The 24,991-nt window shown below is 34.3% G+C and overlaps 1 protein-coding gene across 1 annotated transcript in view; it reads left to right on the forward strand.

The window, feature by feature from the left end:
• NCAM2 (neural cell adhesion molecule 2) overlaps positions 1 to 24,991 on the forward strand; it is a 286,892-nt gene that overhangs the window by 182,067 nt on the left and 79,834 nt on the right. The window contains exon 9 of the mRNA XM_035545772.2: positions 15,533 to 15,683. Coding sequence (XP_035401665.1) covers positions 15,533 to 15,683 — 151 coding nt within the window. The remainder of the gene's footprint in view (positions 1 to 15,532; positions 15,684 to 24,991) is intronic.

The following is a 24,991-nucleotide window of genomic DNA, read 5'->3' on the forward strand; positions in this document are numbered from 1 at the left end:
TCCAAAGAAACAATCTTTACCCTGAAGAATTTACAATCTAAACATGTAAAATGAATGAAAGAAGAAAAAAATTAGTGCACATAGATCACAGTCAAGTATCTGATACTCAGTTTTGATAATGTTTCATATATGGGGCAACTAGTTTAGAAAAAAAAAAAGAAATAAATGCTACTTTATTTTACATATATTTGATACAGATTCACCAAATGTCTTTAAAATACCTTGCACTATTCTACTTGTATCCACAAGTAAAAAGATCTCAGATTTTAAATTTCATAATGAAAACTATAGAGATAGTTTGAGTTCTGCTTCCTTCCAAATACCATCCTGAGTGTCCCCGTGTAATCTCCTATGACATTGTTTCTAAATATTGCAGAGCCCAGACCAGCAATTAAATTCTTTTCCAAGTTTGAATTCACTTTATATTGCCATAAATAACAACTAGTTTGAGTTTGTAGTTTTTCACAGTTGTCACGATCAGACAATAGAAAAAGGATTTGGGGTTTGTTTTGTCTTTCCTCTTTGAAAGGTCAACTCTGATTTTTTCCCAAGCCCGTTAACTTTGCTTCAACTGTCACAAATATTAAAAAAAGAATTGGATTTCTTTGACTCCCTGTATATGCTATTGTCACCTCATAAAAGAATCAGTGTTATAGAAGCAATATTATAGTAAATGTCGGTGAATTATCCGGTCTTTATTTTGAGATAGTAATGAGAGCTCTTATATTCTTACATCAAGGATGACCTCTGTATTTGAGTGATAACTCACCTAGAAAGAGGAAACATAAATGTATTGAGGGTATTTTAATTGATTGCAGGAGATTTCTTTCTTTTTACAAGCTATACAAATCCTAGCCTTTGTATGTTCATCTCTGGAACATCTCTTTTGAATAGTTGGAAAAATGTAAGGGGCAAATTCTCTTGCCTTACTGAAGAAAAATGTTATAACCTGTTTTATGTATGTGTTGTGTGAACAGCTTCTACTTACAATGCCGTAGACTATTTTTGCCATTGTAAGATCTGTTCAGGCCTGCAGGCCAGAACAATTTATGTAGGCTGCTGCAATTGGCTCGTACAATGCAGTTGACTGTGCAGTCGAGACACGGCAAGCAGTTCAGCCAGGCATCATTGTCTGGGTAGACAGCTGGGCACTGGTTGGGTAGCTGAGATGCAGCAACAGCTGATGGCCACCACTCCAGTCATTCTGCTTACATGGGAATAAGCAGAGCAACTTGAATCTATTTTTGTTGTTGTTGTTGTTGTTTTTCAAATGAAGCCTAATGGATATCACATGCTAAGGATATGAAATGGAAGAATAAGAATATTTTGACTGGAAGGAGAAAGTAAATAAATGGAATTATGAGTGAGTAGAAAGCATGGGGTTGGCCTTAAATGTTAGGTAATTAGTACTGTTGGAGCTATAAAGATTTATATCCTCTGGCATATACAAACCATGGGGCACATCTGAGCGCTGAATACTATATTCTCACCAGTCATCAAGTACACAGAAATCTTCATATGTGTTGGGTTTTCTTCACCTTTTCTATGGCGTTTTTTATGGCATAGTTCAGATACAGTATCATAGTGTTGGGATAAATTCTTCAGGAGCTAAAAATAGAGTTTACAATTTTGGGAGATGACAGTATTTTAGTAGGAAGATTGATTTTGGAGCAGTAAGATAGTGTGCAGTTAGAGGGCTGAGGAAATAAAAAGCAGTTTTCCTGGGTGAGTTGATGAAGCATTATATAAGGAAAGTTGCAAACCATTGTGGGTATTTCAAAATCATTAAGTAGTCCAACCAATCATCTGAGTTCTGCTCCCTCTTTTTGGTAACAATATCTGCAGTGATATTTAAATGAAGCCAAAACTGAAGTCAGATACAATTTTAATGTACCATAGCATCTTCCCTAATGCAGGTTTGAACGGTGGTTACGTTGACAACTCCACAGTAAATCTCAGCCACATGACCTGAGGGCCCTTAAATTCGTTTCTCTTTTAGGAGACAAATTAAATGTTCTTTTACCCAGAGTAGACCCAAATTGCTTTAAATGCACACATCCATATATGTATTCAAGCTGTATGGATGGCTGTATTGGTATTACACTGTCCCAGAATTATCTCATTTCTGCAAATTTTTCCTTTCAGTGAAGCTTTGAAGTCATTTTGCATAGGGGAGAGAATTAAGGAGGCAAAGTTGTTGCTCTTTGCTTTTTTTAAAGATGGCAAAAAGCCAAGAAAATGTAAATTTTAAGAGTTTTCCTATTTTAAAAGCTTACACAAACTAGGGGAAAAGGAACATCACTAATTTAATCAATTGTCTTAAATTACATCTAAACTTATATAAGTACAGAGTTTTTTAATCCATAAATGGATAATCATTTTTCTAACTGATTTATATTTCAAACTTAAAAACTGTATCCCATTTTCAATCCATATTCTTATATCTACTTGCTGCATAGTTAGTATATTTTTGGGTACTTTCTGTGGGTTGTGATGTTTCATTTACAGGCTGAAATAAAGCCATATAGCCATATAAGCTTCAAAATAGCTTTTCTTTGCCTGCCAATATTAGTTTTCTCCATTTAGTCATCAGTGATTATATTCTCTGTTACACTAATGAAGACTGAAATTATTGGGAAACTTTTTATGGACCAGCATTTCCTATGATACCAGTGCAGGTTGGACTTGAATATTCATTCATTTATTGCTTCTGCTACACAATATTGTTTCATGAGCTACTGTCTGTGTATCAGTTGTATTATCTGCTACCCGTTTAATAACATTTTCATACAGCTGTTGCTTGTTTGATGAAATAGAGATCCTGCAAATGATACAATAAGCACCACAGCCACATGTTATAAACTGGTGTCATTTGGTAGTGTTGGTGTACTAGGAGACATTCTCCAGAGATTTCAGAAATGATAAATCTTTAGATACCATGGAAACCCATGGGAAAAGGGAAATATAGACTATGGCATGACCAGCAATGGAATGCTGCAAAGGTGTATTTTACTCTATTAAAACCTGTTAGCAGTTTTTCTGACGTGAAAAGCAGTCTGAATTCTCTTGCATGTTAGGAGAAAATGGAAAGACTTGTATTTAGACTTCTGGCAAAACCAGGAGGAAAGCAAAGTTCCTGTATTCTATTTTTCAATCTATCGTTTGTTTTGTTTAACAAACTATATAAACTCTGTAATAATTAGTTCTTAATAATTTATTCATGTCCTTAGTATGCTGTTGAAAACGTTTTACTATTACATTTTCATCTCCCTCTATGCATCCACTCAAATGCTATTTTTCTATTAATACCAATTCTAAGATTTCAAACACAGTCAAGTTATGGTGGCTTAGCATGATAATGCTAATGGACAAGTGTATGTCCATCATCTGTTGTAGCTGAGACTGTGCAACTCAACCTAAAGCATAGTGCAAGAGTCTCATGTCTTTGCACTGGGAAAAGCGAAGACTGCTTGTCCCGCCCTTACTGACAGCTTCTGAAATTCAGCTAACAATATTTCTTAGTACTGCATAACTGAACTGCTTGTCTCAGCTCTGATTCATGATCAAAATAAGAACTCCCCTCTACACGTGGGCCTGTGTTACTAAAATTTCTAAATGTCACAATAATATGAATAGTGGTATCAACAATAAGATTTATTTTTGTCTTTACTTTGTATAAATTTCTACTTATACAAATCAAGTTGTGACATCTCTGCCAAAAGTCAATGAATTATAAGTGTATATAGTAATCTTTACCTTACTGTAAGCTGACTTTCTAACATGCTTTAATATACCTTATAGATAGATGATGCATCACATTATAACCTCAGGGTTATCTTACATGGTAAAAATGTATTGAATTAATATAATATTCTATAAATGTTCTCTTCTTACAATAGTATACAAAAGTAGTTATTTATGTATAAATTGACAATAAAAATCCAATTTTATGAATACTTAGAGCTCTAAACTGAAAAAATACCATTTCACTAGCATAATTCAAAAGCCCCAGTTGGAGTTATAATCTGTTGATCAATGTATATTTTCTGTGTTTACTTAGAAAATGTGAAAATGAATACAGTATCTCACTGGAAACTACAGTGACCTTAGAGTTTTTAATGAAGGGAAAAAAAATAGCATGAATACCAACTAAACAAGCACATTTACAATATGAAATATGCCATATTATTTAGGCCACAGTTATCAGTGCTTCCTTATGTTGTTTCTTTATCACAGATTAGAATTATTCAAGTAATACCAAAACTATACTAAGACTTCAGTTGGATAAAAGTATAATGATCTCACCCAAAATCAGTACCGTAGGTATTTAAAATGAAGACCTCTAAGAAAGCTAATATGCGTGGATATTTGTTGAGAATTTCTGTGCCCTCAGGTCATTGTGTTTAGTAAATATGTTCTAATAATGTTAAAAAATCCTTACTAATTCTCTATGAAAATGTGCTGGTTTATACACGCAGATTAGTCCTATTGCCTTGATTACCTTTAGCATATTTGTTAAAATGAAATTGTGCGGTCATAAAACATTACAGACTAGTCATTCACCTTGTAGCAAATGCTAAAATATTAAATAACATTAATTTTTTTTTGCTCATGAGATATCCTCAACAAATGTATTTTTTGACATTTTTATTGGAAACTGTGTTTCTTGGATAGTAGAGTAGTAGAGAAAGAAAAAGCTCTTGCCTATACTAACAGCCCTCCAAGAGGCCATTTGCTGCCAACAGCCTCCTCTGAAGCTGGCTGTGGTGGCTTGACTTTGGCCAGCTCCAAGCCACCTACCCAGCTGCTCCTCTCACTACTCACAGACAAAACAGACAACGTGGGAAGAATTCATTTAATTTATTGTCAGTTAAGAATAGAGTGAGATGGTGAGAAACAAAGACAAAACTAAAACAGCTTCCCTCCACTCTCCTTTCCAGGCACATCTTTCTTGACCGACTCCTCTGCCTCCTCCACACATCCCCCTGACCTTTGCAGGGGAATGAGAAATGGGGTCTATAGTTTGTCTTTGTCTTGGTCTTTGATGCACCGTCCTCACATTTTTCCCCTGCTCCTGGGTGGGGGTTCTCCCCACTGGCAACAGTCCTTCATAAAATGCTCCAGTAGGGGTTCTCTACAGGTTGTGGTCCTTCAGGAACAGACTGTCCCAGCATGGATCCCACATGGGCTGCAGGTCTGGCCAGGGGCATGCCCCATTGTGGGCTCTCCTTAAGGGGCAGCTTCCTTCAGTCCTCTATGGACTCCTGTGTGGAGATCTGCTCCAGCATGGTCCCTCCACAGGCTGCAGGGGCATCTCTGCTTGGGCACCTGGGGCACCTCCTGCCCTCCTCCTCCTTTTCCCTTGTCTGTGCAGGGCCGCTCCTCACACTGCTCTCCTCACCACCCCCTGCTGTGCGGTGTTTGCCCTCCCTTCCCCAGGCTGCCCCTGAGGTGCTGCCATCTTGGCTGCGGGGCCCGGCATGGGGCTGGGACTGGGACCGTCTGGGGCTGGCACGGGGCAGCCCTGGCATCACCTCATGCAGGAGCCTGGTTGCCAAAACCTTGCCGCATAAACCCAATACACCAGTGCACCACCCTCCAAGGTCCCTTGCTTTGGTGAAGGACTTCAACAATTTCACATACTCTTTCTCACCTTCCTCACCCAGAAACTCATTACCATCATCAACACGGTCTCTTCAGGTTGTGTGTTGTTACCGATCTGTTTGTTTAAGCAATGTACTATGCATGGCTCCTGATAATTTAATTCAGTAATATATACTTCTTGAATTTCCTGACTTGTTCAGTTCAGTAGGAAATGCTATAAGCCAACTCAAAATAAGCTGTAGATTGGTGCTAGGGTTTGGTTTCTCAGGGTGATACTTCCCTAGCAGAATGACATATAGATTTTTTGTACTGCCATGTTGCAATGTCTGCTGTCCAACTTGTTTGAAACTCTAGTAGCAGCAAGTTTTTCTATAATAGGTTCCACCCAATTTGACTGATTTTTATAGAATAATATTTTATTTGTATCTGTATATATAAATAAACATGGAAATATAGATAGAGAAACTCTGTTGAATGATAATAGATAACTTGACAACAAATGTTCCCATGCCCTTCCAGATCTGTCCGGGTTAGCTAGTTTTCTCAATTTTTCTTTCAACTTCAATAATTTCCTGTTGTTTCTTGAGTTGCAAAAAGCCCTACAGACTTCTCTGGGTTTGTGAGCAAAGATTTTTTGATCTTTGAGGTCTGACATTTGGATCTGTGTCCTGCTGCAGATAATTCCCCAGCCCCTCATCCACTTGAGTTACGCATTTCTTGCTTTCTGTGCCTTTCCTTCCCCTAAGGAAGCCTTGTTGCTTGTATCTCCCTGCAGGGCTCCACCTCATCCCAATTTCCAGACAGACTTCCTATCTGCTGTCTAGCCATAGTCGTTTTAATAAAATATACATCACCTTTACAGAAAAACAGAAAAGGATCCCTAGCTGCATACAGCTTCTGAACAAACCTGTAAGAGAAGCTCAAATTTTGATGCTTTTGTTTCGAAGAAAGCAGATGCAGTGCTGCTCTGTATGGGCTGTTCCATGCCTTACATAACTGCTTATCTTCACCATACCAGTTATTCCTACAACTAAAGCTAAACTGAGTAATGGTTTGAATCTAAGTCATATGAAAATGAAATACATGTTTTTACAAATGCATGAAATTCAGGTTGAGGTTCTTGGAGTAGCTGTAATTTTAAAAATGAATTCATATTCTTACAGAAGAGCTTTGTGAGCCAAAAGGGGTATACAGCCTTCCAAGAATCCATTATTAGTCCAAGTACGTATTATCAGTTTAAGTAAAATAAAGCAAAACATTATTCTTAGTCCAGTTACACTACCAGTACTTTTCTCCAAGATACAGAAGTACTACGGAAAAAGATAACTACCCTTACAGTTGAAGTTGTTATTCAAAGGCTTCCTAGTTTTCTTCTCATTGTTATAATCACCCTTCCTGTGCTCCCCTGAGACCTGTGGTTGAGTGCTAATTTTCCTCAATAAAAAATGGAGAGAAGGGTTTACAATTCATCAGCTTCCTAAATTCTTCTCCAGTGAAAAGTACAAATGGCTTAACCTGACACCTCTAAATGAAACCTAACTAACACTGTGGTTCCTTTCCTGCCTTGGGTCAAGTTGAATTTATTTTTGCCTATTCTGTACTGCAGGCAGCTTAAAAGTGGTGGTGTTGTTGGTTTTGTTTGTTTGGTTGGTTGGTTATTTTTTTTTTCCTCATTGGTTTCTGGCTACAGTTTGATTATTTTCATTGGTTAGTTATTTAAAGTTACAAAGACACCTCCTCCAGTCCCAATCAGGATAAAGAGGTAATGTGTTAGACATTTGCCATACAAGGTGCACAGAGCTAAGCAGAAATGAATTCAGGTAGTCACCTGATGACAAGGTAACTTGCTGTTTTAAGACTTGTAATCTTAAAGCAAACTGAACTCGCCTCATACCAAGTCAACCCCTGGCAAGTCCTGAGACCATGCACTGCTGGATCCATACAGAGCCTTTACTAGTAATAGTGAAATCATATTTACTGGGCTACAATTCCCACCTGGAGGAAAGCTGGGATCCTAGTACTTGATGTTTCCATGTTCTTTTCACAGTTTTTTTACCTGATCAGGGGAGCTCTGTATGGGCAATTCAGCATAGTATGGTCATATAGTTTAATCATACTAATTATTTCTACAGCTGAAGTAATCTTCACTTAAGATTTGAATAGATCTAAACAGAACCAGGACGAGGTTGAAGTTCCTAGTCTGAATAACCATACTTGTTGCTACATAAATCGTATATATTTAATAGGGATATGTTTTGTTCAAGTGCACAGACGTTAAGTAATCACTGGAGAACAAATTCTGGCAAATCACAGTTAGTATTTTGAGTCTGTGCAGTGCTAGCTAGATACCAATGGTAAACCAGTTTGTTTTGAAGCTGCAAACATTTCTCAATCATTTTAAAGATTTACAAAGCTGGGATATAATCACCGATGTGTCATTCTCGTTAATCCAAGGAATCAAATTGCAGTAAGGTTTCATTGTCTAAAATAAGAGAAAGTTGTATAGTAAAAAGCGGGAGGGGGAGGGTTGCTTGTTTTTGTTTTCCTTGTTTTTTTGTATTGAATAAGACTATTGTGCTTGCTGGTCTTATTCCTGAGAATCTTGCTGGTCTGAATCCAAGTCATCTGTTAATGGCATCAGAGTTGAGATAGATTCAGATCAGTGAAATTATCGGGAATAACACCACTAAGTCTTTTTAATCAGTAAATCAGAATTTGTAATTACAAAGTATATATGTATTTATGACAGATGTAATGTTTCTGTTATCCTTCTAAATGCTTGTTTGTGGTTGCTATTGTTATTTTTATGGCCAACACTAATGCATGTTTCCCTCTACAAGGTTTTATCATATGATGCTAAATTTTTTGACATTAATAATCATCAAGTTTCTTTATTGTGATTTGCATTTTCAGTGGAAGTAATCTTGAATGGTTGATAATCATATTTCCTCTGTTATTTTTCTTTATACACTTCTGTGAGTAAAAGCCAACCAAGAAAAGAACTTCAGTTTTCTGTCTCATGTCTTAGTATGTGGTTTTGGTATATCAGATATCCTGTGTCATCTCGTTACTTAACAACGTAGGTTTGAAAGAAATGCCATCATGAATCAAATATCAATTCATAATTTCTAAAAGTTATACGAAGCTTGCAAGAATACTTTTTTTTTTTTCTGAGATTATACATGCTGTTAACAACCTGCATAGAACCTGCTAAAATTTTCAGTATGATTTCTGTGAGTAGCTGCTATGTCTGCAGATGAACAGAAAATCCAAACAACAGTATTTTTTCTTCAAGATTATTTTTTGTGACTTTCCTGGTGTTACACTATAGATCTACAAACAATGGGTTCTTCATTAATTTCATCCTTGTGGAAAGACAAATTTCTAACCAATTCAGGAATATGCAGCATGCTGAAATATATATTAAATGAGCTGCAGCTCTAAAAGAATCACATGGTCTCCTATAAAAATCAATGAAGTCCAAGACACCACTGTAACATTATTCTGATTCATTGGACCTTAAGGCACGTAGCAATACTCTGGAATTTTCTGCTGTCTCCAACAGGTGCATGGATAGAATACATTTACCTGAAGAGAATGGGAAATATTGTGAATATACCATCCATAATCCAGAAGGGAGCTTCCATCAGCTTCTACACGATGATGGCTGTTGTGACCAACAGCCCTTTCTCATCATCAAAGGTAGATTTTCAGACTAGGAATTGCTGGTCACATATTTAATAGACTTCTGGAATTTTATCATCATTTAGTATCAGCATGTTAGGTTGTGAAAGGTCTTATCTTTCATGCTGCTTCAAGGAACAGTTTCACGTGCAATTATGATCTGCTTAAATCTCACATAAAAGAAACATCAGACTGAAGTACTTGTTTTGAAGTTTTCTTCTTGTGTGGATATCAATACAACCTGAAATCAGAAAGCTTCCTAAAAAAATTGTGATTCTTGAAATTCCAAAGATGATTCTGATAATCAGTATTTGTTTACATTCCATGACGCATATTCAGAACATGACTAAGACAACAATGAGTTCTTGCTTTGGCAATTTTTGACTATTTACTCTGAAGAAGGAAGAACTAGGCATAAAGTTAAAACTGATTCCTTTTTCTTTTTCCACTTCTTTTTCCCCTGCGTGTGGATCTTCTACCATGTACATCTGCAGCAGCTCCTTTGAATGTGAACTGGAAAAAATCCTGCGGTTTTTACTGAAGTGATTTACTCTCGGAATGACTGTTCTTGAGTACGTTGCACCATGTTTTACAAAATAAGCAACGCTCTGAATTCTAAGCCACTATTTCTTCATCTTTTCTGTTGCTAACACATGCAGTCTGTGTCCAAAATAGCACTAAAGTACACAAGGTGTTAGAAGATATATTTGGTAACTATAGTGACAGGCAAAACTGATGTGCAGTGGCATAGCCATGGAGAGTAATGGCACTTTGATCACAAATAAATCTTTAAAAGTTAAAAAAAAAAAAAAAAAAAAACAGGTGTTTCAACTTGTCTAGATTTTAAATGCAGGAATTTTTTGCTATCAGTCTTTCACTTGGACTTCAAGGGATGGCGTACTTTGTCAGACAAACCATAAACTTTGTAGGAGGGAAGATAATCAACACAAAGTCACAGCTGCTTTAACCATCCAAGTATTATCTAAATCCAGCAACAAACAAGGCACCACTTTCTGCATCTGTTCTCACCTTCCACTCTTGCTTTCAGCCAGCTCAAAATGCACATATTGGCAGCCATACAACTTCATCTCATTTGATGCTACAGTTCCTCAGTGGGAGTTGGAGAAATGGTTGATAAATCAAACTCAACCACTAATCACACCATTCACTTCTTCCCAAGTACAGCTTTCTACAATTGAAAAAGAATGACAATTTCTAAGCATCATAATCAGCTAATTCTCCCCTCCTGAGAAATTACACCTTTTAAACTACGATGCCAATAGAATTGTGCAGATTGAACACTCTATGGTATCAGAATATGTTATCCTGTCCCAGAAGCTACTCATATCTCTTTGTGGATATTGTACTCTCATCACGTTGCTATTCCCTCTAGCAGTCATACCCTGAAAGCTGCATACTGCCTCTGCATGTGGAACCCTTGAAAAACATGGTTATCATCATTCTGGTATTACCTTGGGAGCTCTGGAACGTGGTTTTGAAGCTGTGCAGTGACCAGTCAGGTCCACATTATCCAGTCAGGAGGTAGGGAATATTCATGTATGGAACTGTGGGTCGTATCAGAAGTTCAGGAAGCACAAGCATCACAGGAAAAGTCAGGTAATAGAATACCATGTGAAGCATGAAAATAATTTAATATCAAATAAATATTTTTTTATATATTTATTCTTACATAATCTGTAAAGTTAATCTCAGGTGATGAGATAGCTCCCATTTTATAATTACTGTACGATTTGTTTTGGGTTAAGCTGTATTCTCTTAGTATTATTATCTTAGTATCTTACTGCCAGTACAGAAAGATTTCATCCCTTTTTTAATTTTCTGAAGGCACTTTATTATAGTTCAATATTGTCATTATTAATAATTTTCCTTGAAGACCTGTAAAGACAGAGAACTAGACTCTATAGGTATTCAAAATATCAAAGATTTTTAGGCTTTTTTTTTTATTTATTCTTATTCAGGGGATGGATTTTGTATGGATAAAGTCACAGATCCAGCTGTATTGTAAGCAAAATTCTGTAAAAGCCTCTGCTGAAGATTTTTCCTGTGTCTTGTAGCTCTGTGGTGGTCATGAACTTGTAAAAAACAAACAAGCATTGTTTTATGAATATTAAAACATTCTCTGATTAACAGTCATGATGGAAAATATTTTGATTTCTAAGATTTTATTACGATTTCCAAAAAGCTGTAAAAAAAGTAGAAAAAAATAAAAGTCTTATTTCTGGGACATTTTTTTCCTATAGCAGTTGCAGTACACAGAATGTTCTATTAGTTGAAATTACACTTCCAATGTCTTTGAGTTTAAGCACCCGTTAATAATACTTGCTTATTGATCTTTGTAGAGAAATATGTGTATCTGTATGGAACTGTATTGATCATGTATGTTTTTGAGAGTTTACTGATTATTCATATTCTGCTATTGTACAGAGTAATTCAGTGAATCAGCAGAAATCATGAGTATTGAACCACAGAGGCTGTTATGGTTTTCTATGTTTTTGTTTTGTCTATTTTTTATATTCTTTAATACTACTAGGAAATAAAAGCATGTGCACTTATCCCATCTAGCAGAAAACACCTTAGTATATATTTTGCATCTCTCCCACTACGGTATTTGAAAGGAAAAAAAGATTTTATCCCAATTCAGTAAGAGTGCATTATTATGTCAGGCAGATTTGAGAGTTACTAACATTATTCATTTATAGAGATTATATTTGTATTTTGACTTCTTATCAGTGGCAACTCCAATGCTGTTTTCCCAGTGGGGATCTCTACTTAGGACTACTGTGAACATAAAGTGTACTTCATGTTCCCATGTTACTTTCTCTCCCTCTTTCAGTTCTGGTCTGCTATGGTGCCAGAATTGGTGCTAATGTGTGTCGTCCATACTAAGTGCAGGAGCAAATTAAGCCTCAGAAAGATTTTACCAAGGGTTATCAAGTTCTGGTGGACACAGGCCCCAAGGTTAGGGCTGTTCCTCCGACATTGTGTATTTGCTGTTAAAAGTTGGATAAAAAGACTGACATTATGGGTCAATATGAATGCAGACTTCTCCTTTGCCTATATGTTCCAGTTTTGCTAATGCCATTTACAAATGCAGGAAAATATAACCAGCATGGTTTCAGCTTAAGGCTAAAACTGTGTGTTAAATTTTTGCCCCAGCTTCTTCATCGCTCTTTGCAGTAGTCAACTTCCGTGTCTTTTCTCTGGTCTTTCTGAGCTGTGCTTCAGCATGATTGCACTGTTATTGTACCTTTTCTATAATCCTAATATGTAGTTGGCTTATTTACCTAGATTCCCGTTAACCAATTTATACGGTTAGAATGATATAATACAGACCTACTGGTATTTTTGAAATCCTAGTGAAAATTCATCATAGCCTCTTTTCTCTAGCATTTTTTATATGCATGCATTAATCTCTGTGATATTCTGGGAATCCTTTCTAGGCATAGGCAACTACTTCAAAATATGTGTATATTTTTTAAATTTTAATGAAATTTTCTTGGACTGTATTTGCACTCACTTTAGTTTTCTTTCATATATTTTTTGTTTTCAGCAATGTTAGCTCAACGTATTTACAGAAAAATGAATGGAATTGTAACCATTTAGTCTTGAATGATTTGAAGTGTTATTGCACTCCATTTGCAGAATAGGACCAGGGAACAGGACTTCCTTAACTGTTCATGAAGCCACAGGAGAATACACATTCAGAGGAATGCAGCAGAAAATATCGTTACATATTTTACATTATTTTATAAACAATTTTGAAGAGATCATTTTCAGACACCTTTGAAATAGCTAGAAATTAACTTTGGTAAATATTGATGTTTTATGAGTCATTTAGGCCAAATCACTTTATTGTGTACAATTTTTATGCGTTTTCTTTTTGTTTTTTGACTTTGCATAACCTGAATAAACAAAAATACCTCACTATTTTGAAATGAACCAAATGCTTCTTAACATGTATTTGATGATGATGTGAGTGGATGATGTGGTTATCAAAACCCTCCTATCTTTCTGAGTATTCATTAGGTTGTTTTTTCCCTAGTAAGAGAAAAAATCCTTTTCCCTAAGATTTAATACTTTTCAGTATTTAATATTTTTCAGTATTCAAATATTCGTATTTGAATAAAATATGTTTTCTTATACATGAGAACTTAAGAAAGTTTTTCTGGGTACAGACCAAATGTCTACATAGCAAAGTTATTTTTCACAGCAATACTAGAAAATAATTACGTAAACTAAAACAAGAAAGTGAATCTACTGGAATAGTTATTTAATTTTAAGGGTCTTTGTGAGTCTCTCTCTCTCTATATTTTTTTTTCTTAACATCAGATAACACTTATATCTCTTCTTTGGAAAGTATGGAGTTAATTATAGTGAATATATAGTGAATTAGAGTATTTGTGATTAGTGTTGAACCGATAGAATCTTCCTTTGCTGTTATCAAAGTAGTATTGTTATGACTCAGTCACAGGTTGTTTCAGCATATCTATTTTCACAATTCAAAATATGACTTCTAAAAGAAATGTTTCTAACAAAGGTAAAATCAGAAATAAAATGGCTAAAGTATATGTACACTTTAAGTATCAATAATGTAGATTTACAGTTGTAAATGTAGATAACACTCAAAGTTTTTTTAAAAAAAGCAAATAATCAGTAATTAAATAATGCTGATATGAACTATGTCATACAAAGTGCTTGTAAAATATATAGAGATTAGAAAACTGTTTTGTTTTGTTTTAAAGAAATTACATTTTAATTATCCCAAGAAATCCCCCCCAAATTGTTACATTCAGTACTGCAGTAGTATAGCATGTTTACTCGTAATGTCATATTTTTGTTCTTTCATCTTTTAAAGGTAGAATGAAAGCAGAATTTTCATCATTAGGAATGATAAAAGAGATGGGTGACCTTACTAATTTTTATCAATCCGGAGAAATTTAGATTTTCTCCTGCATTAGGTTTCATAACTTAGATTATGTATCTATGCTGTGTCATTTTCACAGGAAACAAAATTCAGTGTCCTTGGACTCTAATGTGGGGTACTTCTTCATTGAAATCTGATATACTTTATATGACAGCTTTATTTTGAATGTGTGAAATCTAAATTGTATGCATTTTTTTCTTGCATTCAGTGAGGAAACAATATGTATAGAGTTATGAATGTATGTATTTATAGGATTGAACATTAAAGTATGCTTCAAGTTTAAATGCAATACAAATAAATAGTTACTGTTTTTCCCTCTTTTCCTCACCTTCCTCAGTAATGAAGGTAGGTAAACATCACTATTTTGTATCAACTTTTTCTTTCTTAAATGAAAAAAATGAAAAAGAAGCTAAGTTTCCCAAAGCTACAAAAAAAGTAAATGCAGAGCCAGATTAAAAATAACTGTTTATTTTCTTCCCTCAGGTGTACTACTCCATGGAGTTGAAGTGTCAAACAGTGTAGTTTTTTAAACTATTTAGTTTTCCCTGTTCTTTTATGCTCTTGAAAGTCAAATAGGTTTGGGTCAGGGGGTGGGGAGATGTTATGGATAAGGATTTTTATCAAGTTGATAAATACAAAATTTATCTTCTAGAAAATGAGAAGCTGATATTCATTTTTCAGCCCTACCTTCTTCCATGCAATCATATGTAAATGAAATCCAGAAATTTGAGTTGCATTATATGAATCATGTTTTTTGTTGTTGTTTGTTTGTTTGTTTGTTTTAACAATGTTGAGCTTCTGTCAAGAAAATATGAATAATGAAAATAAGAAATCTATGACTGAATTTGTATTTTGATCATTGTATCGGGGGATATTTCTACTCAGTTTCACAGTTGCATTTTAATGTCGAGAGATAATGCCAACTGTGATACTATGAATTTACACATGTATTTTCATTAACTGAAACATCATAGCAAAATAAATGAGGTAATAAACAGGTTTTGAGTATGTCATTCACTGTGCCAGTCATAAATTGATAAATGTGGTGGTTTACCTTGACAGTGTTCCTTTAAGCATGTACTTATTCCCATGGTTATAGTGCCTCAAAATAGAACATATTTTTCTATATATTTTTAATTCATTTGACAAATTTAGAAATTGCTTAGCTGTCAGTAATAACTTCACCACGGGTGAAGAGATGCTTTCAGTCATACTTATCAATGGTGTTTAATATATAAGACATACATAAATATACATATATGTATAAAACCTTTCTTTTTCCTGAATCAATGTAAACAGAGCCCAGATGGCCGTATAGAAGTCAAAGGGCAGCATGGAAAATCGTCACTGCATATTAAAGATGTGAAGTTGTCAGATTCAGGGAGATATGACTGTGAAGCTGCAAGTAGAATTGGTGGGCACCAAAAGAGCATGTACCTTGATATTGAATGTAAGTTCTAATATTTTGTTTCTCTTTAAAATTTGTTTTAAAAGAAAAAAAGTACATTCTTAATGGAAGGTCAGTTGTTCCTGGTAATTCATGTTTAAACTTGCATAATTTAAGAAAGTGTGTTCTTCTGTAGTTAGTAGTACTGAATTCTGTGGAGGGATCCTGACTTTTTTTTAAGTTGACGTGACCCTTGTCAGCGATTTAAGCATAACAGGATTTCATCTCAGATCATATTCCTGTGATGTTACTCACTTATTTAAGGCTAAACTTAATAACTACAAATTGGCTAAACTTAACTTCAAATTTTTGGGCTGGTGGAGCCTGCTCTGGGTGAAAAGTATTCACTGGGATAAGGTAAAGACTGATTTGAGCAACAAGTCAGACTTGAGCTGAAACTTCCAAGATGCAACAAAGTCTTTGTTTTTTGGGGTTGCTTTTTATTTTTTCCCCTAGTTCTCTTACTTTCTAAGCCTCCTCCAGATATCAAGCCCTTGTTATATGTCCTCATGGAGCTGGAGTTCACAAGTTTGTGACAATTTCATGTGGACAGGCTGCTTTGTGGACAGGTTGCTTTATTCAAAACTCTTGATTTTTATCCAGGAGAAAATGAGGTTATTTTTGTTTAGAGAAGAGTCTGATGCTTTAGAAGCCATCAGAGGATATAAATTTCAAATACAGGAAAATTCAGTGTTAAATTCAAACACCCTTTTGTTCAAACTCCTAAAGAAAACGTCTTCAGAAATGAAAACCAAAAGTCATTATTCTATTTTGCTAGAAATTTGCAGGATTTATTTATATTGCTTAGAATAGTTTGAGTGAGCCTGTTTGAGCTTCAGAGTGAGCAAAAAATAAAATAATAAAAAAAAAAGACCAGCAGAAAGGTTGCATGAAAAGTATTTGATTGAATAGTTACATGAATGGAGGGGGATAAAATATTGATCGGTTTCCAGAAGGCTTACCAAAGCTTTGAATAAACAATTAGACAAATAATGTAACATAGTGAGGTTTACTTACAGGCTATTTGTAGTAAAAATAAAGTAAAACCCAATGAATTGAAGGAGTGTCTTTCCACTGAAATACGATAGACATTGGAATAAGATCTATAGTACGGAGATAAGTAATGATTTCAGACTGTCAACTGAGTGATGTCTTGAGGAGTTTTGAAAGTGACTTCAGTATACAGTTGCATGTTCCATCATTTTCACAAGCCAGCAATGGATTTTTTATATAGGAAATAAATCTGAAAGGAAAACAAGAAAATTTCAAAGTTCTATTTGGATGTTAAAAATGCAATGATTTGCCAACCCAGAAGGCCTAAGAAATAAATACAGTGTTCATTAATAGCTTTAACCTATCTGTTTTTCAATAAATAGACATTTGAAGGAATTTGAAACTTTGCAAAGTAATTTGTAAAAATTCTTTTGGGAGCATATTTAAAATATTTTTTCTTTAATGACTCACTCTTTAATGACACCTGGTGCGCTGATAATTATTTATTTTATACGTATTAAAGGAAAAAATATTTTACTAGACAAAAATTAAAGTTCAGTGAAGCTCCTTCAAAATATGTGTAAAATTCCAAATCGTATCCTACTGTACGCGTAAAATAATATGAAAAATATGTTAATTAGCGTTATGTAGCTATTATGCTTTAAAATTCAATATTGCTTTTTTTTTTTTTTTTGGTACTAACAAGGGAAATATAGGATGTGTCACATTTCATGAAATGTTAGCAAAAGAAATGGAAGAAGTCATTAACAGAACAGAATTCATATTAAAGTCCATAACAAAAATTCTGGATTGATAGAATGTCATCTAAGACACGTTTCAGGTATCATTGATGTCATCTAAGACATCTTTCAGAGTGAAATTTTTGGACATTATGCTGTGAATTTAAAAGTAATATATTACAATTGAATTAATGTGAATTGTGTGGCAGGCTTAACTGTAATATGTATGGGAACAATCAAATACATATATGTGAAAATGGATTAGCATATTGTTTTAATTCTGTATTTATGCCGATGTGGATACACTTTTTAATACAACGTAAAACTTTTTACAGTTCAGAAGTCTTCTGATAAAGAAGTTCTTAAAACATAGAAATATTATTTTATCATCATATAGATGACACATTGTAGTGATGATTTTTAATTTATAACGCAGCATTTTTATTTCACATAAAATTATGAAATGTCTAAAACTGGAATTTTCATTTTTTGAAACTTTAACTGTTATTGAAGTTTAAACCAAGTATTCAGAGAACATCTGTGCTGGAAAAAAAGTGAACAGAAGTAGAAATATTTTCATATCCATTATGTGTCAGGTAATTTTGTAATGCAGTGCATGTATTTTTGGCATGATACAACAGAAGTCTGTCTCTGTTGGTATTCAGGTTTACCAGTCAGAGCAGTTTTTAATTTGCATTGGAAATAACTTTGCACTGTTACATGAACTCCAACTGTATCCTGTTTGTCCTGCCCAGGCAACAAAACACTTGTCTAATGACAACAACTTCTGTCCTTTAAAATAGTGTCCTCAGAGGAAATTGTCTTCATTCTGGCCTCATCCCCCATCAATCTAGTTTCTGCCATAAATATCTGTGATGAAACAGTCTCTATAAAAGAATCTATTAGTACCTTCTTACCACTGGTTCCATACAATGCGGTGTTGTCTTAAGTACTAGAAGTGCTTTTCTGAACTACAAATAACTTCTTTTTTTTTTTGTAGCAAGTGTCATAGTTATCTTTCATTCTGGCTATTTCACTTCATAAGTTGCAGGTTAGAGACTTTCAGCAGAAGTTACATGTTCAAAAACTAAAAAATTTATTGGTATTCATAGCAAAATGGGAAAAGAGAGGGGAGTTGTATGAGATTCTGTGAAGTTGGTATCAAATAAATGTTTTGACTCCCTTTGTATTATTCTCCAAGTGATCTTTTTTCAGCATATTAACTGTAATTACAAATGTTGCTATCAGTGTTGTTTATATATTTTTTCCAATTATTAATTTACCAAATTGCAGATTTGAAAAATCTTCAAAATAATTTCAATGATTCTGGTTTTATTCTCTTCAAACCCATTTTTGAGAAGGATTTTTTTTCAAGTATGGATAGCTCTTTGCATAATCACTAGTGGGCCATTTTAGCAGAATTTGTATTATTTAATGGTATTCTAGCATAAACCTCAATAACTACTTTGAAATTAAAATATAAATAAATAAGCAAGGTCTAATTGTACATATTGTTCCATAGCTCCTAGATATAGCTAACCAGTGCACCTAATACCGTTCTATAAGCTAACAACACAACTACGGTAATCTTCTTTAATAATCTTAATTAATTAATTGATTAATTCTTACTCTTCTTTTTTAATATGTTTGCTAATTTATGTAGTCAGGAGAGGAGCATGTTGCTGTCACATTTTCAAATGGCAGTGCAGTCAAACAGGACTAATTGAGGCACAGGATGCCCTGGTGTCAGTGTCTCATGCTTTTACTTACTGACCCCTATCAGAGACTTAAACTGACAGCAAGATTGCACAGAGTTTCTATACTTCATCCTTGTTCTCTGTTGGGGTTACTTTTGATGATAAGAGCAGTTCGCCAGGACAGGAAGAGATTATCCGTTTGATACCGTTCAGGCACAGTTAACCCAGCATTTAATCTGACATAAATGTTAGACAGACATAAATTGTAGAGAAGCCAGAGTCACTTAAAAGGATTTCTTCCTACAAAGTCTTTTTTGTGTTTAGTTATGTTTAGTTTTCCTTGTATTTACTATGAAAAAAAAAAAGAAGAAAAAAACAATACTTAAGAAGTACATGAAAAAGAAGATAAAATTATTATTTACTAATAGATATCATTAACTGAAAGTTTTGGTTATACATATGAAGCCTAGTGTATATTGGATTTATTATTATTAATAATAAACATCATTGTTACTACTGCTAACTGAATCAACTGATTGAAAAGTTGGCATATATGATGTATACTAGGTATTGGGTATTAAGATGTGTTTGTAGCAATTAGCAACATATTTCTCATGGATAGACAGCTATTTCTTTTTTCTTTTTTTCTTTTTAATAAAAACATGATAGATACAAAAATAGATAAAGGAGGAGGTATTCTGATAATGATGAGGTTTTCAGAAGGGCCTGAGGAGGTAATAAGTACAAATCCTAGTGAGTTACAAAAGTGATCATACATACAATACGATCAGGTGCCTTTCAAAGTCACAGTTTTCCTATGCAAATGTTTACGTTTCTATATGGTACCATTGTGTTTTTAGCTGAGATATATTTGTTCTGAAACTAAATGCTAAATACGAAGGAGATAAGGGAATATAAAACAAACAAACAAAGAACACAATACAGACCTAATTAAAAAAAGAAAAATTCTGATGAGAGAACACATTATTTCTTGGGTGTATTTCTACAAATAATTCACTGCAGTGATTAGAATTGAAGAATTTAAAAATAATAATAATAATTTTGACTTACTGGATATAACAGGTCATCTTTTTTCAAGGTATTATTCTCAGTAAAGATGCCCCGATACCTGCTGCATCACTATACATGAAGATTAGTGTTGTGGGCTGTAATAGGCTATCACAAGCACATTACATTTGGTAATATGGTACATTTTTGTATGAGACCAGCCACATGAGTGGTTGACAAATATGACTTCTTAGAAAGCAATTTCTGGAATTTAAGTAATTTAAGGTTTCTTCTAAAAATTAGAAGATTTGCTTACTACCAATTTTTGTCCAAACATGAATTTTGTAGTTATATTCCTTATTAATTACCAACATTATTTCAGTGATACCAAAAAAAAGTCATGTAACATGTGCAGCATACTATTTATCTTTAAATAAACTTGTACAGTATTTATTATAGTACTCAACTTGACACTACCCAACTACCACAATTTGAAATCAGTCGCATTACTGTTATAGTATTCAGCTTTTCTTTATGAATAGATTAGTCCTCTAGGTCTTTCCACTTTATGTTAGTCATCTGCTTAGCACTGCAGTTAATGCAGGTGCTTTGGATTCATGCTGTTCATTTTATACTTTTAAAAAGACACAGAATTACTTAAAAGCAGACTGAATAATTTGAACCACAAAGTCTACCTAATGTCAAGGAAAGAAGGCTTTGAATTAGTGAAGATAATGCTACTATGGGCAGTTATGTTACAAATGTTGTAACCTATTTGATATGAAATAGAATTCCAGCTACCTATTCCTATCATGAATTCTGAAAAACGTGACAGTTGGTACTTTGGATTCAGTTTCTTTTAAAAGAAGTCAGTGTAGGAACATCCCACCACTATTCACATAATCACTGAATGTTTGAGGTTGGAAGGGGTTGCCTCTTGTCCTGTCACTGGGCACCACTGAAAAGAGCCTGGCTCCGTATTCTTTATGTCTCCCTTTCAGATATTTGTGCACATTGATGAGATCTCCCCCTAGCCTTCTCTTAGCCAGGCTAAACAGTCCCATCTCTTGGGGACTCAATTACCACACAATTAAATCATGATGGTCCAGCCCTATCTTGTTTTAAGAGCCAGAAAACAAAACAAATAAACACAATCATATGGTCTAAGAAAAAAAAGAAAAAGCTATCAAAAGCCACCAATAGAAACAAAATGTTGAAGTATTCTAGAAGATTTTACATCTTTTCGTGTAAAATACTATTGGTCTTGGTTACCTTTCTTCCTGTCAAATTTATAGCTTAAAATGAGAAAATAGAGATTGAGTAGGTTAATGTTCAGCATCATGAAATACATGTAGTTATTCCGATATGAGTTTGGAGCTCAAGAATGTTACTAATTAAGACTTAAAATTTTCCTTTTTTGTCTGCTTTTTGCTCGTACATAGAAGAAAATTTGGTATGCCATTGCAGTGACTTAAAGGGGATAAAAATGTTGAATTCTGAGCAAAATATGAGGATTATTGCATAAAGTCACTTGGCAAAAAACATTTTACCAAGTCTCCCTGTACTGAAGCAGTGATTAATGCAGCTTTGTTGTCTTTTTCTGATTCTGCCACAATAAATGTAAAATTATAATTTCTACATCTGTATAGTAAATCCACCTATTCTTTAGCCCAATAGGGTGTAATAATACCATAGAGCAGAATTTCCATCTTAAAAACTTTTGGCCTATGTATGTCTATGACTTGTTAAAATATTACATTCATATCAAGAACGTCTCTTAATTTTTTCCTAATAAAACATGGTTTTGTTTACCTTACAATGAGCTTGGTATCATTTTAAGTAGATTTTTAATGGCTTGTCGGTTTGAATATTTTTTTTTAGGTTTTATTTTGTTTCTCTTCAGATAATTTAGTGGTTTTTTTAGTACATATATTTTCTTCAACATCTTTGCTTACTGCCTTAATTTTTCACATATTCAATTATATAAGTAAAGGTTAAAAAAACACATGCACACAATAAGTAATTTTCTGATGTTTCCTTCAAGATGGTTCTACTTTATGAGTTCGTCTCAGAGGGCTAAATGTTAAATGTTTTCATTGATAATTAACACAAATTTTAAACTGTGATTTTCATACTTTGAAAATACAATAGAATTTTGCAAGTAATTTCATCCTATGTAAAGTGTAATTTATATTATACAGTGATGACCTGTGAATGAAAAAAAAAAAAAAAAAGCACAACACAGTCTTTGTCTTTCTCTGTACCTCCAAAATAGGCCCAGCAGAGCGGAAGCAATGCATCTGAGAACTGCAAAGCAAACAATGAGGTGGTATGATCGCAAGTGTGATGCTGAAACTTTGCAACCTGAACAGAACAAAATATCTTAAAGATAGATTTGTAGCCTAAACATTTTTTTTCATTTACTTCCCTTAACTGCAGAATATTTTGCATTACCCAAAGTATCTTTAAATAGTTTATATTTAGTTGTGCTCAGAGAATCCTGAAGTGATTAAGTTGGCAGATGCTTGAAAAAGAGATCTACTGTACTGTTTACAGTAAACTGAGGCATTCAACTTTGCTTGCAGTATATGAGGCAAGGTCCCTCTGAGCTGGTATGGAGTCCATGCACCACAGAACCTGTCCCTGAGCTGCTGTTTCTGCACACACTGAGAACAGCATAGAGCTAAAGTAGAGAGGGAGATACCAGCTGAGTTTGAGTACATGGTGTACTGGAGGTTTGAGGGTTATAAGGTATAGGTTTAGGGGAATCAACCTGTTGGAAATGGAGTTGGATATACAAGGTAATTTCAGCAATGCTGTTGGGATTTTTATTCTGTTCCTAAAAATTACTTAGAGATTTTGTTGTTTTCTGGACAGCACTGTGTGTAAAAATAAAGTGAACAGATGCTAAGGCTGAGAGTCCCTGCTCCACATAGGAACAACTGTCATGATTTGGGAATATAGTAGGTAGGTAGGTAGGTAGGTAGATAGATAGATATTAGGGAATAGAGGGAAGAGATCAATAGGAGACATGGAGGTAAGGATGACAGGCAGGAAAATACAGAAGGTAAATATATGAAGCTGGATTTTGTTCTTAAAATGTGAAAAGTGGGATAGGAGAAGAGGTGGGAGTTAGCGTCATGATTTGAGAAAGACATTGTGGCTTACTTATGGCTATGTCAGAATTATGTAATCTAATATATGATGCCAGAAGTCTGATCATCCTAAATTACTCCAGTAATTCTGTCCTGAAATACAGGTAGCAATTGAAATTTTGATACATACTGATGCCATCCAACAATGACATGTCAGTAATTGATAATGCATGAATATTTTATTACTAAAATAAAAATTATTAGTGTGAGAGATCTGGAGGGGAAGAGATCTTATTCTAGTTCATATGGCCAGTGTTCCTAGATATTTACTGGCAGAAAATGGCCAACAGATATATGCAGACTGTTTCTTTTAAACATCAGTATTGACATAATAGGTTATTTTACGTAGCTATAATTTTATTACCATTTTTTCTCCATCTGGCAAACATTTTCTACACTTCTTACCCCAAAATAAATCTTTGAAAAAATAGTTACTCTAACATTAACTCAGAGTGGCCTTACAGAAAACAAAGAGTAGAATTCACAACAGTCATTTGCAGGGAATATCTTGCCTCTATTTCTGGTTGTTAAATTAGAAGTATCTAATGTAAATATCAGAGATTTGTACAACTCACAAGACCACAGATTTTTAGAAATCATGCATCAGTAAATCAGGATACTATGAATTCAGATTAAACTTAGTGAAACCGAAATAACTGAAGAGATTAAACTGCCACCCTGAAAACCGCATCCCAGCAGTAACATAAAAATTTTAGACAAGTTAATCCATTCACAGAAGATATTTCTATGAAGCTGGCATTTTATTTTTTTTAAAGTGATCAACCAAATACTTTCTTCCTTAACATCAAGTGTAATTCAGAGAAAAATACATTGAATTTCTGTATCTCTGCCAGCACCAAGCACCAGAACCATGCAGGCATTCATTGCCCATTGTTAAGGCTGAAGTTGCTATCATCAACGACATGCATTGCATTTAGCAGAAAGATACCTTATCTTCATGACAACTAATTTTGTACCTATTCTTATGGAGATGGAGAAATTAGAGTGATGTTTGTGTATCAAAAATAACATCATAGTCAAGATGACCAAGAACTAGCCTGTTCAGTAAGAGGGGACTCCTACTTTCGCATAAACTGTATAATGAATATCATGTGTTTTATTATATGCATGTCGAGAAGAACCAAAACAAACAGGAAGGGGAAAGAAAGCGTTACTGTACCTGCTGTGAAAGTAATATGTCCATCTGTAAAAAAGTCAGATTCTAAAAAAGCCCTCTCATTTTAGCTAGTAATCATGAAACTTAAATTCTACTATGTGGTAAGTTTCATTTGCTTTTCTATCTCAAAATTTCACATTCAAATTTACAAGGTCTTCCTTGCAGCCACATGATCATGATAGTGGAAGGAAAATTGTGAAAGTTAGTAACCTTGAACACTGTACATTCTATCTTCCTCCTAAGGATGATTATATATCAAAATCTAATCATCTGGCTTCGTTTGTTGAGGTCTTTCTAATATTATTCTTGTTATAAAGAATATGTGACAATTATTGTACCTGTCGTGGGAGGTTCTACTTTGTCTCCAAGGAAGAGCTAGTGATTTCAGAATATTGGCTATTGCCAAACAGGCAAGAGGGAGAAAATACAAGAGAAAGATAGAAGGCTGTTAATCAAATTGGGCGGAGTTACAAAAATTTAAGGTGCTTTAACAGGATGGATGGTAATGAAAGTACTAGATTTGTTAGAGGATGCAGTTTAT

Source organism: Cygnus atratus, chromosome 1 (genome assembly GCF_013377495.2).
Source record: "Cygnus atratus isolate AKBS03 ecotype Queensland, Australia chromosome 1, CAtr_DNAZoo_HiC_assembly, whole genome shotgun sequence".
NCBI lineage: Eukaryota > Metazoa > Chordata > Aves > Anseriformes > Anatidae > Cygnus > Cygnus atratus.